The sequence below is a fragment of the Brienomyrus brachyistius genome, chromosome 24 (genome assembly GCF_023856365.1).
Source record: "Brienomyrus brachyistius isolate T26 chromosome 24, BBRACH_0.4, whole genome shotgun sequence".
In the NCBI taxonomy this organism is placed as follows: domain Eukaryota; kingdom Metazoa; phylum Chordata; class Actinopteri; order Osteoglossiformes; family Mormyridae; genus Brienomyrus; species Brienomyrus brachyistius.
In genome coordinates, this window is record NC_064556.1 from 6,676,234 (window position 1) to 6,692,604 (window position 16,371).

Genomic DNA, 16,371 nt, shown 5'->3' on the forward strand with positions numbered 1-16,371 from the left:
CCAACACCTTACAGAAAGATTACGCTTATGTCCCCCAGCAGAGGGGAAAAGAAAAACGCACAGCTTAATACATATCAAAGGAAATGTCATGGTTACGATGGTAAACAAAGCCAGATGCACCTTAAAAGAAAAGGTCGCACAAACACACACGCTCCCTTACGCTCAGAAATGGGACACCCCTCATTCCACGCCGCGATGATGAGTGAATTACCGCATGGGTCTGTCAGTGCTGAGGTGAGACGGAGGGACTTGTTAACATCCCTAACGCGCCACTGGCCGCACGCCGCTATGAATGATCATGAAGAATCAATGAATCGCGATGATGTCATCACCGAAAGTGCTGAACTCGCTTCAGCTGAGCGACTTACCTGTGTCTGAAATCCTTATTTCTTGAAGAGAAAGAATAGAGAAGGAAAACAGACGTTAGCTGAAGCAAAATAAACTATAAATATGGACAGACGATAGAAATTAACAGCAAACATCTGGGTAAAAATATTTGCCATTTAAAGGGAATTAACCCAGTGGAAATACTTTGGGTGGGGTGAGGTCTAATACCTGTGGCTTAGAATATCTATGCAATCATAGACATAGAAAATACAGAAGGGGCACAGAAACACCGGCACACAATGTGTCCCCTTATATACAGCTGCTTTACAACAGGTCTGTGAGTTTGGACATGATCCCTTAGTAGGAACCTGCTACATCGACAGGTGAGAGTTCACTGCAGTCTTTCTAACTCTTGGAGGTGCTGTCCCGCCTGTCCCCCCCTCCCCCATCAAGGCACCGCAGCCCACCTGAGCTCCAGGATGGCGGTGGTGTTGAGGGAGGGGTACACCCTGCGCACAAAGTTGAGGTCACCGACATAGAGGCTGCCGTCGATCCCGGTCGCCAGGGCCACCGGTGCCAGCAGCTTATTGGCGTCGGCCACGCCGTTGCAGCTAGGGCAGGAGATGCTGCGCCGCCGGCCATTACCCATAATGCTCGTGATGACGGGCGGCTGCTGTGACACGAAGACGTTTTCCCCCGCTGCCCTTGTGCAGTATCCCTGTAGGGGGAGCAGCAGTCCCGATTTTTAGGAAACGCCCACATTTAAACCACGCATTCAAACGAGCGCTTGCTATCCGTGATGCCACTGGGCGCTTTTCTTCGTGACAAGTGACCAAAACCAGTGATGCTGCGATCTGCGCTGCTGACTGACTGGTATCAATTTTGGGTTGTTGCATGACCTCACTGGCTGCATTCGGGACGGCAAACCCGTCTGCTTGGGTTTTAAGAATTAAGCATTTTAAGCGTTTTTATATTAATGGTATTTTTCTGCCAGATGGCCCTGTATTACCCGGGGAGGTGAGTAATGGTGAATAAACACCATCCACAACTGTTTAAATGTGGCATTTGATGCACAGTGGAATGCAATGGTGCTCTCGAATGCAGGACTTTCTCCTAATTCCTTGGGAAGCGATGGCTTTGGCCACAGGCTACTCTCCTGCGTTCTGGCCTACGTGTGGGGGCGGGGCTTGAGGGCCACGGCTCATACCACTGCGGATGTTCAGGACGTGGTGCTTGTCCAGGGACCAGCCGCCCAGGTGGGAAGGCACCAACTCGAATCCCTGCAGCAGCACCGTCCGCTTCTCCCACAGGATCAGGTTGGGACACGTCTCGTACTCGTAGCCAACGGACACTGAGGAACGAGGGCATGTGTAAAATGCACTCACTATCTCCGTGGATACGCTGCAGTGATGCACTTAATGCAATCAGTGGGATCCCTAACTCCATCCCAACAAAGCTCAACAGCAGATCCTTCTCAAAAAGTGCCGCCCCAAAGACAGCGAAACACACACACGCACATCCTCCGCTAGAAACTTCTAGAAACTCCCCGGCGGCTGTTACTTTCATTCAGCGAATGATTCCAAGTCCCACTCCACCAAAAAAAAATAAAAAAAAAATTATGAAAAAATAAAATAAGGATTATGCAGTTTGTAGGCATTTTCAGAAAATTTGTGCCCACGAAACAACAGCAGTCCGGGCCCAGCCTGCGTTTCAGGGACGGCACATTAATAATGTATGAATGAACATGATTTATACAGCGTCAGCTCTCTGGCTCCCGTCTCAATCCGTGTTCAGCGCTCATCTCACATTCACTCTCAGGGCCCTGGATCCAGCAGCCTGGCATCTCTGCCTGTCCCACAGCCCTGGAGCAGGCTGGACCAGAACCCCATGCCAGGCCCCGAGTGGCCCTCACAATGTCACATGGGCTAAATGCAGAGGACACATTTCGTTGTTGTGCGCTGTGGTATGTCAACAATTAAACACTTTCACACACACACAAGCAGTCTGACATAAAATGCTGACAAGGCAGAGCTGTTTTCTGTGTCTGGACATATTCGACATGGAGTAGTTGCTCGGTGTAAGTTTATCAGGCTAAATTATTGGACTGGACAGATTTTTAAATTACGTTGTGTGTGTGTGTGTGTGTGTGTTAGATCTCTGCACCTGTGATCAGAAGGTTGCAGGCTCGGATCCTATGCTTGGCACCATCTCAGCACTCTACCCATTTTGGGCAAGGCCCTTAAACCCCCCCCCCTCCAAAAATGCTCAGGGATCCTGGATAAATTGCTCGACCCCGAGGTTCATTCTCACCTCACATGTTTGTGAGCAAGATGGGAAATGTCAATAATAACATTCAATTTTACATGCTGCTGTGCTTATATACAAATGGCAAATAAAGTTTCATTTCATTTAACTTTTTAAATTTAATTTTAACAAAAAATCTTTTCATTCCGAAAAATAATAATAAAATACAATCCTCATCCCTAATCAATAATTATAACACATGATTAATTCACAGGCCATGAATCGGGATTCCAGGAGATTCACTAAAACGTTGAAGTTTCAGGTCATTCTTAGGAGAAGCATTGGAGGTGGACCACCCCCCCCCCCCCCCCATGCCCCTCAGTACTCACCGACAGCCTCCGACAACCCATAGACCTTCTGCCCATAGGCATCCGTCTTGCCCCAGATGAAGGTGTAGGCCAGGTTTGGGGACGAGTGGAACCACTTCTGGAAGAGGTGGCCCTCGACGGCCACCATGAGGTGCACCTTGGTGAGGCTGAGGGGCACCAGCGCCTGTGTCATGATGATCTTCAGCAGGGACTTGTAGCCCGGCGCCCGCGAGCTCAGGTAGCAGAGCTTCAGGCTGGTGCCGGGAATCTCCACCTGCTCATGGAGCACCTGCAGCCCGACGAGGAAGAGGAGGGAGAGACGTGAGACGGTGCCGAAGACCAGTTACAATACTAAGAACAGAAGTACAGAGGATGGTAAAAGTCCCCAGATGTCATTCTTGTCCTGATACATCAGTTGCATCCTTGCCGAACATGTCCAATCCCATAATTCATTGCGCCCCAAGTTCGTTTCTGGGAGGCAAGTTAGCAAGACCGGTCTTGCCGAGACCACAAGTACGATCTTCTCGTTCCTGGTACTGAGAGGCACCTAGAGATGCCGTGTCTAAGAAGGAGTCTGGAGGACATCACCCCCACTTACCTGAGTTTCGGGGATGATGGGCTTCTCCCCCGGGTGGGAGCTGTAGAAGGAGGACAGGGGTGAAGCCACTGCCACGGGGTCGGGTCGCGCGAAGCCGCTCAGGTCGCAGCCGGGGATGGTGTTCTCCTCCGTCTTCAGCACCAGCGTGTCCATGGCGTAGAAGCTGTTCCAGGGCAGCCAGACGGTGCGCTCCTGGCTCAGGAAGGGGGCACGCTCGAAGTGCAGCGTCAGAGAGCCCCCGCCATTGGCCACGAGGTCGAAACTGGGCAGAGTAACGGGAGAGAGAGAGAGAGGGAGAGGAGGCGAAAGAGAGGGGGAAAGTAAGAGTGAGAACCTCACAGGCTTGGTTCCTTTAGGGGTGGGCTTGGCCCTCACATTATAAGCCTTGCCCACCCCCACCCAGTTACCTGTATGCAAATGCAGTCCCTTCCACATATCATACATAATCCAGTGTTTCTACACAGCCCGGCCACAATGGGGTTTTGTTCTTCACTGCTGTCTCTTCCTTAAATCGGTCTACGGCCTGTTTGCTATGCCACATGCCTCAGAACCAGCAGGCTTGGGTTTCTATTAACTTACACTCCTTCATCTGAAGTCCTTCAAAAAGCCGTTCCTCATGTAAATTGCTTAGGCCTGGATGGTGATTAGTAATTCGCCGCGAATCACATTTATGTATTTAAACAGCCTTCCGTTGGAAAAAGTAAAAAAAATTAAAATAAAAATGGTCCAGCTTTCTAACGGCGAGTTTAGTAGGAGTAAGTGTTATAATCGACGGCCATCGATCTTCACAAGAGCCTTATATCAGCCCACATTGCTCACACACACACACAACTACCACCACTCAGACCACGGAACACAGGAATTGCACAGTTTCTTGCCTCATTTTCCCTAAATATTGATAACGTTTCCTGCATTTATATCTACTGGAGCAACTTGGTCTAACACACATTATTGGAAAGCTTGGTTCGTTAACCTCTTTAATCACTAACTGTGAAACACGCAGCAGCTAACGATGGTAAACAGCTAATTTTACAAATCAGTCTGACTCAAAGTGAACGCTGCTCATTCTTCAGTGTGATTCTCCCTAGTTTAACTAATCGTATTCCCACACAAATGCAAACATATATTTTTTAGCTCCTGTAAAACGAAACATAAACATAATTTTTTTTTTGCTTTAAATAGCATTAAGAAAATCAAAAGGTACACAATGTGCAAGTGTAAGCCAATGAAAAATCATGCTGATCTGTCAAGATCCAACAGGAAGAAGGTATGGCGTCATGTAGGACACGCGACGTCACTCACGTTCCGTCCCGTCTTGTGAGGGTGTATCCATACTGGGGGTATTTGACGAAGGACACGTTAACTCCCACCAGGGGACTCCCGTCCTTGGTGAGAACCTGTCCTCGAATCAGAGACGCCAGACTGAAAAACCACAAACACAGCAGCCAATCAGATGAAGCTGTCAAAGCCGGGAAGACCTATCAATGCCGAGCAACTCACCAGCGCAATTAATACTACCGGAAAAGTGAATAATTCTCAAGTCCAATTGGTGATAACAGCAGCACAGAATCCGAGAGTCTAAACAGACTAAGATCAAAATCGATCTAATCAGGCATAAATAATCAACCCAATCAGTCGTCACTCTTGTGAGGGTTATCAGTTATGATCTCGACGTACCTACTTCTTGTGCAGTGAATTAATTACTGGGGTCTTTGAATGTGACCAGTGCAATCAGTAGTAGGTAATCCATGGGTCCAACTGGTGATATCAAACCAAATGTTCCATGAATCCAATCAGTGCTATCATGTTTAAGTAATCCATCAGTCTAATCAGCTCCGCTTGCAGCAAGTCAGTGATTAGAATCAGTGTAAATAGTAAATAATCCATAATTCTAATCACAGCTACTGCCAGTAAATAACCGGTGAGTCAAAAACAGTCTAACCACATTCCAACACTTATCCAGGAACCCCCCCAACACAAAAGGTTGTACTGAACAACAGTCTGACAAAAAACTTCAGAAGCCAAATCCCCCGAGTCCGTCTGTTTGGTGATTTGTATTTATTGCCAGGTCTGATCGCTTTCACGCTGTTGTTATGACTGAAAAGTTGGCTTTTCTGAGTAACGACACACAACAGTGTCTGGTTCTGTTGCGATTAAATATTTATTAGGATCTTTGAAAAGCAAAAGATGTTTTGTTTTTGAAAGATCTGTCAACCGTCATCTACCTGTAAATGCTCACAAGAGAGAAATTCTGAGAGGTCTTGCATTGCGCGGGTTGCCTAGCAGCCAAAGACCCATAGCAAATGAAACCCAATTCTGCATCAAAGAGGTGTGTTTCCCTGACTCTCCAGGAGGTGGCGGTAAAGGCAGGGTCACCTGGCGTTGAAAGGGTTGTCAGCGGGAATGATGTGGGTTCCGTCCCTTCCCACCAGCACTTTCACCCTGTCGTAGAACGACCTCACTTTCTGAGCTGACGGTTGTGTCTGCTGAATGATCTCCAGAGGGTCACGTGACCCCAGACAGAGCGGATTGGTCTGGCAGGAAATCTGGATGCAACAGTCTGGATCCATGCAGTCTGTTAGTCCGTCTGAAAGGCAAGAGATACGGATGACAGGTGGCCAGACGGATCCGTGGAGACCAAACCGTTGGCCAGACGTTACCAGCCTCATCACTCGTCTTGATACAAAGTCCGAAAAGGCACCGATTTAATGATCAACTCAGTCATTTTAAGGAAATTAAATTAAACTCAGCATCAAACACAATTTAATATTAAACACGTTTGGCTCATTATTTTGGTAAAATAATATTACATCATATTATTAATTCTACTGATGCTTAATTATCACATTTTCACTATATTATCTCAAGAGTGTGTTGACTTCAGCACTCATGCACCCAGCAAAATTGTTGCATCAGAATATAATCCCATCAGTTACACACTTAGAAAACTTGTCAAAGTCAAACAGGACATCATTCAGGCACAGAGAAGGCTCCTGTTTTTAATCTCTCTCCCCAAATGCAGCCCCCCCCCCTCCCTTGACAAGCCCCCCAGTTACCCACACCCCGCCATACTGACAGAACGGAAATAAAAACAAAATGTGTCTCTGAAAGACTTCAGATAAAGCAGGGAAAAAAAACACACTACAAGGGATAAATCTGAGAGTTTCCTGCAGTGAGAAGCTCAGCAGAACAAAGGTCTACAGGCAAATCAGACGGGAAGATGAGAAGGCAAGGAGACGGAGGAGGAGGAGAGTTATTTAAAATATTCATCAGTCGCATGCTTTTCGACTGAGAAAAGGCCGGTGGCTGTTTCACTGGATGCACGAGACAATGTCTGTCAACCTGAGTCTGAACTTTTCATTTCATTACTATGGTTTTACAACATCACACTTCACAGCTGAAAATTGTTATTATCGTTGTTGTTATTGTTGTCTGACACCTCTGGGACCAGCGTTCCGGTCTCCGCCGCGGCTCCATGTGTGTGGAGTTTGCATGCTCTCCCCGTGTCGTCGTGGGCTTTCCTCTGGGTACTCCGGTTTCCCCCCACAGTCCAAAAACATGCTGAGGTTGCCATATTGCCCCGTAGGTGTGCATGTGCGTGTGTCCTGTGATGGTTTGGTATTATAATAGCCCCATTGGATTTAAGGGTGCTGGGGAACTGTGTGATGGGTGTTCCTGTGAGCTGATGTCTTCTCACCCGCCTGTGTGTGTGCTGGTGGGCGCCTACATGTACGTGTGGGAATGTCTGTCCAGTACAAGCAGGACTTTAAGAAGAACTGAGAAATAAATGTTTACCTCTTCATCAATTAGACTAATCAAACTGAGCTATGATCCTGCAGTGGTTTCTCTTACGGGACAATGTATCTGCCCCCCCCTCCATCCCCCCTCATCCTCCTCCACACTCCTCCATATTCCTCTATGCTCCTCCATACTCCTATATGCTCCTCCATGATGCTCTATGCTCCTCCATACTCCTCCATGCTCCTCCATATTCCTCTATGCTCCTCCATACTCCTATATGCTCCTCCATGATGCTCTATGCTCCTCCATACTCCTCCATATTCCTCTATGCTCCTCCATACTCCTCCATGCTCCTCCATACTCCTCCATGCTCCTCCATATTCCTCTATGCTCCTCCATACTCCTTCATGCTGCTCTATGTTCCTCCATACTCCTCTATGCTCCTCCATACTCCTCTATGCTCCTCCATGGTCCTTCATGATGCTCTATGCTCCTCCATACTCCTCTATGCTCCTCCATATTCCTCTATGCTCCTCCATACTCCTCCATGCTCCTCCATATTCCTCTATGCTCCTCCATACTCCTCCATGCTCCTCCATATTCCTCTATGCTCCTCCATACTCCTCCATGCTCCTCCATACTCCTCCATGCTCCTCCATATTCCTCTATGCTCCTCCATACTCCTTCATGCTGCTCTATGTTCCTCCATACTCCTCTATGCTCCTCCATACTCCTCTATGCTCCTCCATGGTCCTTCATGATGCTCTATGCTCCTCCATACTCCTCTATGCTCCTCCATATTCCTCTATGCTCCTCCATACTCCTCCATGCTGCTCTATGGTCCTCCATACTTCTCCATGCTCCTCCATCTACCTCACCTTCCTCGTTGTCCTTGTTGTCTGCACAGGAGGTCTCCATGGCGACACTGCAGCCCGAACCCCTCCATCCCGTCTCGCACTCGCAGTGCCAGCTGTTCTGGCCCATGGTGCACTTGCCGTTACCGTTACACAGGTTCGGACACCCATCTGGGGGGAGGAGTGGGGGTGTGACAGGGCAGCAGGGAAGAGAGGCAGGGGGGAGGACAGGAGAGACAGAAAGACACAAAGAATTTAACGTTCCCCTAACAGTCGTGCGACGTCCACAGACATAAACATTTCTGCAGACACAAGCACCCACTCCTTTAGATGCAGCCACCCCACCATGGTCTGGCATGTGGGTGAGGAACCTACTGCAGGGGCAATCGCCTTCTGGAAGCTTCTTCAATCTGATTCACAAATTAAGGGCCACAAGAAGCACAAGTGGTGGTTGGCGAGCCGATCCAACAGAACCTCATCTGAGGCATGAAGACAACGGCTTAGGAGAGAGTCTCATATTGGGTGGGACTTAATAAGTTAAACACAAAGGTACATTTATATATTGTGGACCGATGATGCAATGGGCACTTGGGTGCAGACTGGTGGCTGATTTGTGTTCAGCGGCTGATTTGTCTGTGAAGGCCGGAGTGCGGAAAGCTATTGCGCGGTAACTAAAGAAAGAAATGTCACCTGCATCACTCTGTGACGTTTGTACTACCTTAAATAAAAGAAAGTTTTGTAAAAAAGAGAGGGATGAAATTCGAGACGTCAGGAAATCGAGTGGAGTGCTGCTGCAGGTCAGACCCAAAACCAAGAGATCCGGTAAGTTCATTAACGGCGTCTGTGGGGCAGAGCAACATGTTTGTCGTTAATCTGACAGGATCCAAAACCTGCTGAACGAAAAAAGATAAAAATGCTGAGAAACCGTGATGTATTTGTACTGATCGCTGAAAGCATAAAGCCTGCCCAGTGTATAAGACTGCATGTAAAAAATAGCCTAAAGGCTGTTCTAAATGTACCCCAGAGCCGTATTAAAAATGTTCTTGCGTCTGATCCCCACTGTCTAGGACCTGTGAGAATATCAGAGCAAGCAGCCCTCCTTGGATTCCCCCCCCCCCCCCCCCCCCCCCGTATCGATCAAGAAAATTGAATTAGCGACAGTTGCACTGTGTATTGAATTTCCAGTTTCAGTCGTCAAAGACTCATAAAGCATTTAAACAAAATCCATACCCAACACCCAACACCCCCCCCCTCGGACAGGACTTTAACCCTCCAATCCCCCCCCACCCCCCACAAGCTGAGATTCAGCCACACACCCACAAGCAACGGGGAGGGGCTCCATGACGCCACAGATGTTACGACTGATCTGAAGAAACGGTTAGAAAGTCAATGCTGCACTCAAGGAGGGGAAAACAGAGAGATCTAAGCAGGAAGGAGTCAATTAATCCATCTGTCTTCAGCGTAACTAATCGCCGGCTTTATATCGCGCAATCATCCAGTATAATTATGAGCAAAAACTCTAAGAACATACATAATGCTACATGGAGTAATACAGAGCTCCGGAAAAAATTAAGAGACCATGGCAAAATGTTCACTTTCACTCATTTTTAAATTTATGGGTGTGTGCCTGTGAAAAAATGTATATATTTTTGCAAACTACAGCCTGGTTCTTCCCCGTTTCTCCTCATTAATGAAGGGCTTCTTCCTTGCTTTATGGGACTTCAGTCCTGCTTCTGGGAGCCTGATATGAACTGTCCTAGCAGTGCACTTCGTACCACGTAATGTTTCCCATTCCCTTTGAAGGTCACTTGAGGTCATCCTCTGATTTATGAGGCACTGCTGGATAAGTTGACGGTCATCCCTGGCATTAGAAAGTGCTGCCCTCTACCTGGCTGGTTTTTGGCCTTTGTCGGTGCCTCCTGCTTCGCTGTCTTAGAAAGTTTGGCCCCGAAGGAGCCTGCCTCGCAGCGTAGCCTTCTGCCAGCAGGACCAGGATCAAACCAGGATTTAAAAATGCAGATGTATAAAAAAAATATAGAGCGGGCTCTTTTTTTCCAGAGCTGTATGCATTCATATGTATTACTGCTACTATTTATTACTAACCGTGCAAAAACTGTTCATTTTATGAACACCTGTAATGTATTGCTAATGTAATAAAAATATGCTGTTCCTTAAGGCTATATACGATTTCTTCACTCATACAGGAGAGTACATTTGTACATGTGTGATATAGGATTTATTATCTTGTGCAAATACACAGCACAGTCAAACACAAACTATCACGTTTTAAAAATTCACATGTTGTTGATTAAGAGTTCAGGTGGTGTAGATACCATTTATTTCCCTAGCACACTAAAACGCATCATGTGTATCAAGTGAGACGCATTTCAATTTATGCAAGCAGAACTGAGAGATGGTACTGACTGACAGTAACTAAATGCATGAAAATTAAGATGGAATAAAATTCATAACGATGTGATACATTTCAAAATTCCTTCCCTACAGTTGGCAATCACCGCTGTTGGATAAATCTCATTATGCCTTCATGCACGCGCATCCACCGCACGTTTTGTGACCTGCTAGTTAAAACCACCGGGTTGCACGCGGAATTTATGCATGGCCAAGGACGCAGTAGCCGCGCAGATATCACTGCCAATCATCATTCAATATTCAACTCAGTGTAAATCCATATGAGGGCACAATCTCTGCACTTGCAGTGGCTGGATTTGGACTTTAATTAGCAGAAAGACGGGAAACGTCTATGCAAATTGCGCGAAAGAATCCTATCGGCAGCTATCCAGGAGAAAAGCGTGTGCACAGTGCGAAAATAAAAATAAAAAGAGTAAATTTGGTCGGTAAGTAACAGCAGGCGGTCAGACCACTGTCCGTCCACTTTGACACTCATGAAATTTAACAATGAGCCAAAGTAATATTTCTCACCGGGTTATTATTTTTGGAGAGATGGCCCCGCCCGCTTATATTCTTTCCTTAGCTTTGCATCATCCGGACTGGTGTGGTAGACACCCTCCTCCCCCCCCCGCAAATGAGAACAAGCGGCTCTCAGCTCTTCCCCCGCTGCGGCCGAGCACGAGAGTCTGAGAGGGGTAAGGAAGATCGTCGCTCAGCCAGCCCCGAGGACACCGTGAGGCAACCCGTGTATAAGCTGCGGGCACACGCGTAGGAGTGTGTGTGCGCGCTAACATGCAACACACATCACAGTGATATACGCACCGTATTTGTGGGAGCAGAGGAGGTGCGTGATGCGGAAGATGCGTGTCAGTGTTTCTCAGTCCTCCTGATAGTGTGTGGTGCGGTTCAGTCCAGCTGAGGTTTCAATTAGGCACAACTCAAACTTGATGCTAATCAATGAGCTATTTTACTATATTAAATCTCTATAAAGAATGTGTTTGCTGAGGATTTGCTACAGTTTTTGAAATATAAAGAACATTCATGTATTGCTGGTTTCATTTATTGTATAATATATAATAAAATACATGCACATTATCATGTTAATGGCAGTTGTGTTTAGATTTTTCAGTTTTGCTGGAAAGGAATGAGTGATTAAATAACGAATGCTGCTTTGTCCATTTTAAAGAGGGGAATCGAAGATATTTAGAATCTTGTATGTTTTTTCGTCACTGCGGTTACTTCGAACACAACTTGGAGGATGAATCGAGGTCTTCAGGAAACACATTCTGTCGAATGTGACTTGAAATGAACTCAAACTGCCTCTTAAATTGCCAGTTAACACAGACCCCCGGCTGGACTGACCCCCCCCCCCCCCCGGAGCGGGTATGCAGGGACCCCACCCAGAAAACAGTGATGTTGGTGCTTCTTGCAGTGCAATGCAGACACCGCCCTGAAATCCCAGGCGCAGGACTGGGGAGAGAGCCAGACGACCATGTCCACCAACAGCAGCGTTATCGGCACAATAAAACACAAGAACTAGTTAACAAGCAAGTCTATCTACTGCGCACAGGACAGAAAAACACTGCACAATACTATGTCTACAGGCCGACCAGCTGCGCTTTCCAGTGGGGAAAGCGTTCTATAGGTGCCCAGCTAAATCAAAACACAAAGCGAGGCAAAGGGGGGATAGAGATACGATACCTTTGTCAAGTTTATCCGAATAGTCTGCGTTAAAGACAAAACGTGCAGATTTTCAGACAACATGTTTCATGGGGAGGTGGGGGGGGGGGGTGAGGGAATTCACATGAGTGTGGAAAGTCACCGAACATGGAAAAATCACACAGACGGTGAGGATGATACAAGCGTCACAGGTATGACGCTCTGCCTGCGTTTCAGGGGAAGAAAAAAGGCAGAGATCAGGAGAACCTGCTGGGATACAGAGAGCGAGAGGCAGGAACTCGCCCAGCGGAGCGTTCTGGAACCCAAAGGGGGCCGAACATGTGAGGTGAGCGGTCCAGGCAGCCCAACCCTAACCCACAGTGTCCTGCAGAGGGCGCCAGGCAGGGCCACGGTAATGCACAGTTTCACAGGAAGAACCAGATGCTTTTATCTTTCTCCCTGGAATAAAAACGTGGGCCGTGAACTATAATACATTTAATTATCAGTGACGCACATTTACTGCTGGTGCCTCCAGGGAATTACTACAGAGGGGCAGAAATGCAGGCATGTCTCGATGCGTCAAAATACCACTGATCATTACATAAAGAACTAAAACCCAGAGTTGAAAAGTTCAGCTTCCGAAAGCAAAAATCCAGACCGAGGTTTTGTTTCAACCAACCAGTTGAGTATAAAGAGTCACATTCAGAGAGTACTCAGCTGGTCTTGGTCTGGAATTTTACTCTTGGGACCTGAACTTTGCACCTCTGCTAAATACTGCCAGCCATTACAAGTCCAGCATGCTCATCTGTGTCATCCCCCACCTGGGGTGGCCTCCACCTGGATCCTCCCAGACCTGGGCCCGCCCAATGGTTAGGGAAAGCGCACAGTGATTGGCTGGGGGTAGGATTGTGATTGGCTGGCTGCATTGACTGACTGGGTGCCAGGTTGTGATTGGCTGGCCGCAGTGCTGTGATTGGCTGAGGGTAATATTGTGATTGGCTGGCTGCAGTGACTGACTAGGTGTCAGGTTGGGATTGGCTGGCCGCAGTGGCGTGATTGGCTGGCTGCATTGACTGATTGGTTGTCAGGTGGTGATTGGCGGCTGACCGCAGTGCCGTGATTGGCTGGGTGCGAATGGGGGGGCGTGTGCCTACCGATGGTGCAGTGCTCGCCGTTCCAGCCCTGCTGACACTGGCACTTGCCATCCTTGCAGGTGCCGTGCTTCATGCACTGCGGGCTGCAGACGCGCTGGTCGCAGGCTGCGCCCGTCCAGCCCTCCTCGCAGCGGCAGGCCCCGCCCATGCACACCGCCGTGGGCGCCGCAGTCCACCGAGCACACCTCTGCGGGGGGGGGGGGAAACACGGGGCGGGCACGCGGGCTCAGACACACGCGTGTACATACACATACAGCACGCCGGCGGCGGAGGAAAATCACCGGACGAGAGCAGCAGAGCCAGGAATGCGGTCATGCGGCTTTAGGCGTTCCGCTAACTTTAAGAACAGAGGAGGGGGGGGTTAGGGTACTAAACCTCTGATCACTGGTTCAAATCCCAGCATCGGCAGACAGATTTCATCTCTGGGCCTCTGAGCAAGGCCTTTAACCCCCAATTTCTCCAGGGACTGTATGACCCTGCTTTATCAAAATAGTACACTGCTTTGGATAAAAGTCTCCTTTAAATGAACCGAATGCTGGTACTGGGCTCCCTATTTTCAGTGGAGCAGTGAAACAGGGCCTCTGACTTAAAGGGCTGAGCATGTGCATAAAATGGGGGACTGAATGATGACAGGTGTCATCGCACTGCATGATGGATGGGCAAACTAAGCATCTATCCATCCATCTTCCACTGGCCACCATGCCCCTGCCCCCCAGATATCAGGAGGCCTAAAATCACATGCAGTAAATCCTCCTCCCTCCTCTCCAAGGTGACCTTCGGCGCTACTGAGATCACAGCATTTTATCAGGAAATGGCCGAGGATGAATGGTGGGAGGGGGGTTGCGGGCGAGAAGCTGACCCACGGAGCAGTCGGGGACCCATCCAGTTGGGGTCACAGCTGCACACCCCCGTGTCCGGGATGTAGGCTCCGCGGCTGTGGCACTGGTCGGGGCACTGGGCCCTGGGGGCCTCGCACAGGGGCCCCGCCCAGCCTGGCTTGCAGTGGCACTCCCCCCTTGACGCAGATGCCGTTCCCGGAGCAGGCGGGGTCCAGGCAGTCCACTGGAAAGGCGAAGGGCGGAGGGTGTGAGGTGAATGTCGGCGGACCGTCGGGCAGATCTGCGGGCACCTCAAAGCACAAGTGATGGATTCCCCAGCAGCGCCCTGGACGGCTCTTACGGGGCTTTAAAAAACATCACGTACACAACAACGGCAGGGTTTATGTATCGCGCTGGAAGCTGTGCGATCGGAGCCGTCCCGTTTGGAGTGGCACAGTGCCAGGATTGATTCTGACCTCCAGTGTGACAAGGGTATCTCGCCGCACGAGTGAAGAAAAACTATTTCGTGGATCTGCAAGCCCTCGACTACCCTGTCCAGCACGCCTCGCTTCCATTATGTTATCTGGCTGTGACAGAACACCTTCTGTGTCCCCCCCCCCCTCCGCTCTTCAGGCGGGACCATAGAAACAACTCCTGCTTATGCGGCAGAAATTCGGATTGCGGGTATCGATTCAGGTGTCGCCCTGGCTGCAGGTAAATTGGACGAGTGACTCGGAGGTAATGAATATCGGGTTAAAGGAAAAAAAGACAGGAGAGGCAAGAAAAAGAACGACAGAGGAGAGATAAACAGGAAGACGAAGACGGGGGGGGGGGGGGGGGGGGCACCCAGACCAACCTCTTTCCGAGTGTCTGCTGTTTTTAATCACGTCGCCCTATCCCCTCCTTTCCAGGAATGTTTTCCACACGTCTTTCTGCCTGATAAACCGGACGTGCCAGAAACTCAGGGAGCAAATGAAACGTCGAGGTTGCACTCCTGACTAATGAAATCAATAGGCTGATCTACATTACCTAATAAAATCCCCATAATGCTTTGCTGCACTCCCACACCCTCTTCCCTGCCACGGCTGAGTGCCCTGCTTGTTAAGGGGAGCAGCAATGTGATGTAATGCCACTTGATGACGTGTGACGGGTGCGGATAAGAGCCCTCACCCTCCCCACAGCTTTCGCCTTTGTAGCCGGTGTTGCAGACGCAGGTGCCCTCCGTGCAGGTGCCCTGCCCGCTGCATTGTGGGTCGACACACTGGCTGGCGGTCAGGTCGCATTCGGGACCCTTCCAGCCGCTGTAGCAGACGCAGACGCCCTTGTCGTACTGACCGTTTCCGCTGCACAAGACCGGGCAGGCGGCTGGAGGGGAGAAGAGCAGGGGAGGAGAGAAGGAGGGAGGGAAAGGATGGTGGAGTACAGGATGGAGGGAACGAGAGGGATCAGGAGGTTGGGGAGGACACGGAGAAGAGGTGTAGGATGAAGGGAAATGATGGAAGGAGGGCGGGAAGAGGAGAAGAAGAAGTTTAGAACGGAGGGATGAGGAGAAGCAGTGTAGGACGGAGGGATGAGGAGAAGAGGTATAGGATGGAGAGACGTGATAGTGAGAAGGGTGGGAAGAGGAGAGGAAGGGGTATAGGATGGAGGGAAAAAAATCGGCAGGAGGAGGGTGCAAGGAGGAGAAGAAGAGGTGGAAGATGGCAGGGAGAAGAACAGGATGGAGGGAGGAGGCCACGAGATGAAAGGATGCGAGAGTAAGGAGGAGGGTGGAGGCCGGAGAGAGAGATGAGAGGATGAAGGGGAGACGGCAAAGGATGAAAGTGAAAGGCAAAGAGACGGAGAGGAAGAGCCGCGCAGACGGAATTAAATAAAAGACACAGTAATGTTCAGGCACATTTCCATGTCCAAGGAGTGTAATAATAATGATAAATGCTCCCCCCCCCTGCCCCCCAGCAGCCCCAGGCAGACAGGCAGCCCTCTAAGTGTTTGAACAGTGTTATTAATGAGCAGGGAGAGATGAGGCGGTGCGTCGGGGCCCTAAAACGGGCCAGGAAGGGCTGCTTCACGCCTTTCCGTCAGGAAGACTTAAGCGCGGAGCTTGTACCATGTTGCAGATCAAGTCGGCTTCAGTGGGGGGTGGGGGGGCATCAAAACGAATGCATTAGTGCAACAATGAATCAACGGGACGGGGGGCAG

At 49.3% G+C, this 16,371-nt stretch overlaps 1 protein-coding gene across 1 annotated transcript in view; it reads right to left on the reverse strand.

Annotated features, from left to right (window-relative positions):
- Positions 1-16,371, reverse strand: part of LOC125720018 (teneurin-2-like) — a 73,833-nt gene that overhangs the window by 11,653 nt on the left and 45,809 nt on the right. The window contains 15 exon segments of the mRNA XM_048994952.1: positions 369-389; positions 795-1,024; positions 1,026-1,045; positions 1,535-1,678; positions 2,961-3,228; positions 3,538-3,799; positions 4,840-4,959; positions 5,914-6,124; positions 8,157-8,303; positions 13,355-13,508; positions 13,510-13,541; positions 14,214-14,229; positions 14,231-14,371; positions 14,373-14,416; positions 15,343-15,537. Of these exon segments, the coding sequence (XP_048850909.1) occupies positions 369-389; positions 795-1,024; positions 1,026-1,045; positions 1,535-1,678; positions 2,961-3,228; positions 3,538-3,799; positions 4,840-4,959; positions 5,914-6,124; positions 8,157-8,303; positions 13,355-13,508; positions 13,510-13,541; positions 14,214-14,229; positions 14,231-14,371; positions 14,373-14,416; positions 15,343-15,537 (2,005 nt within the window).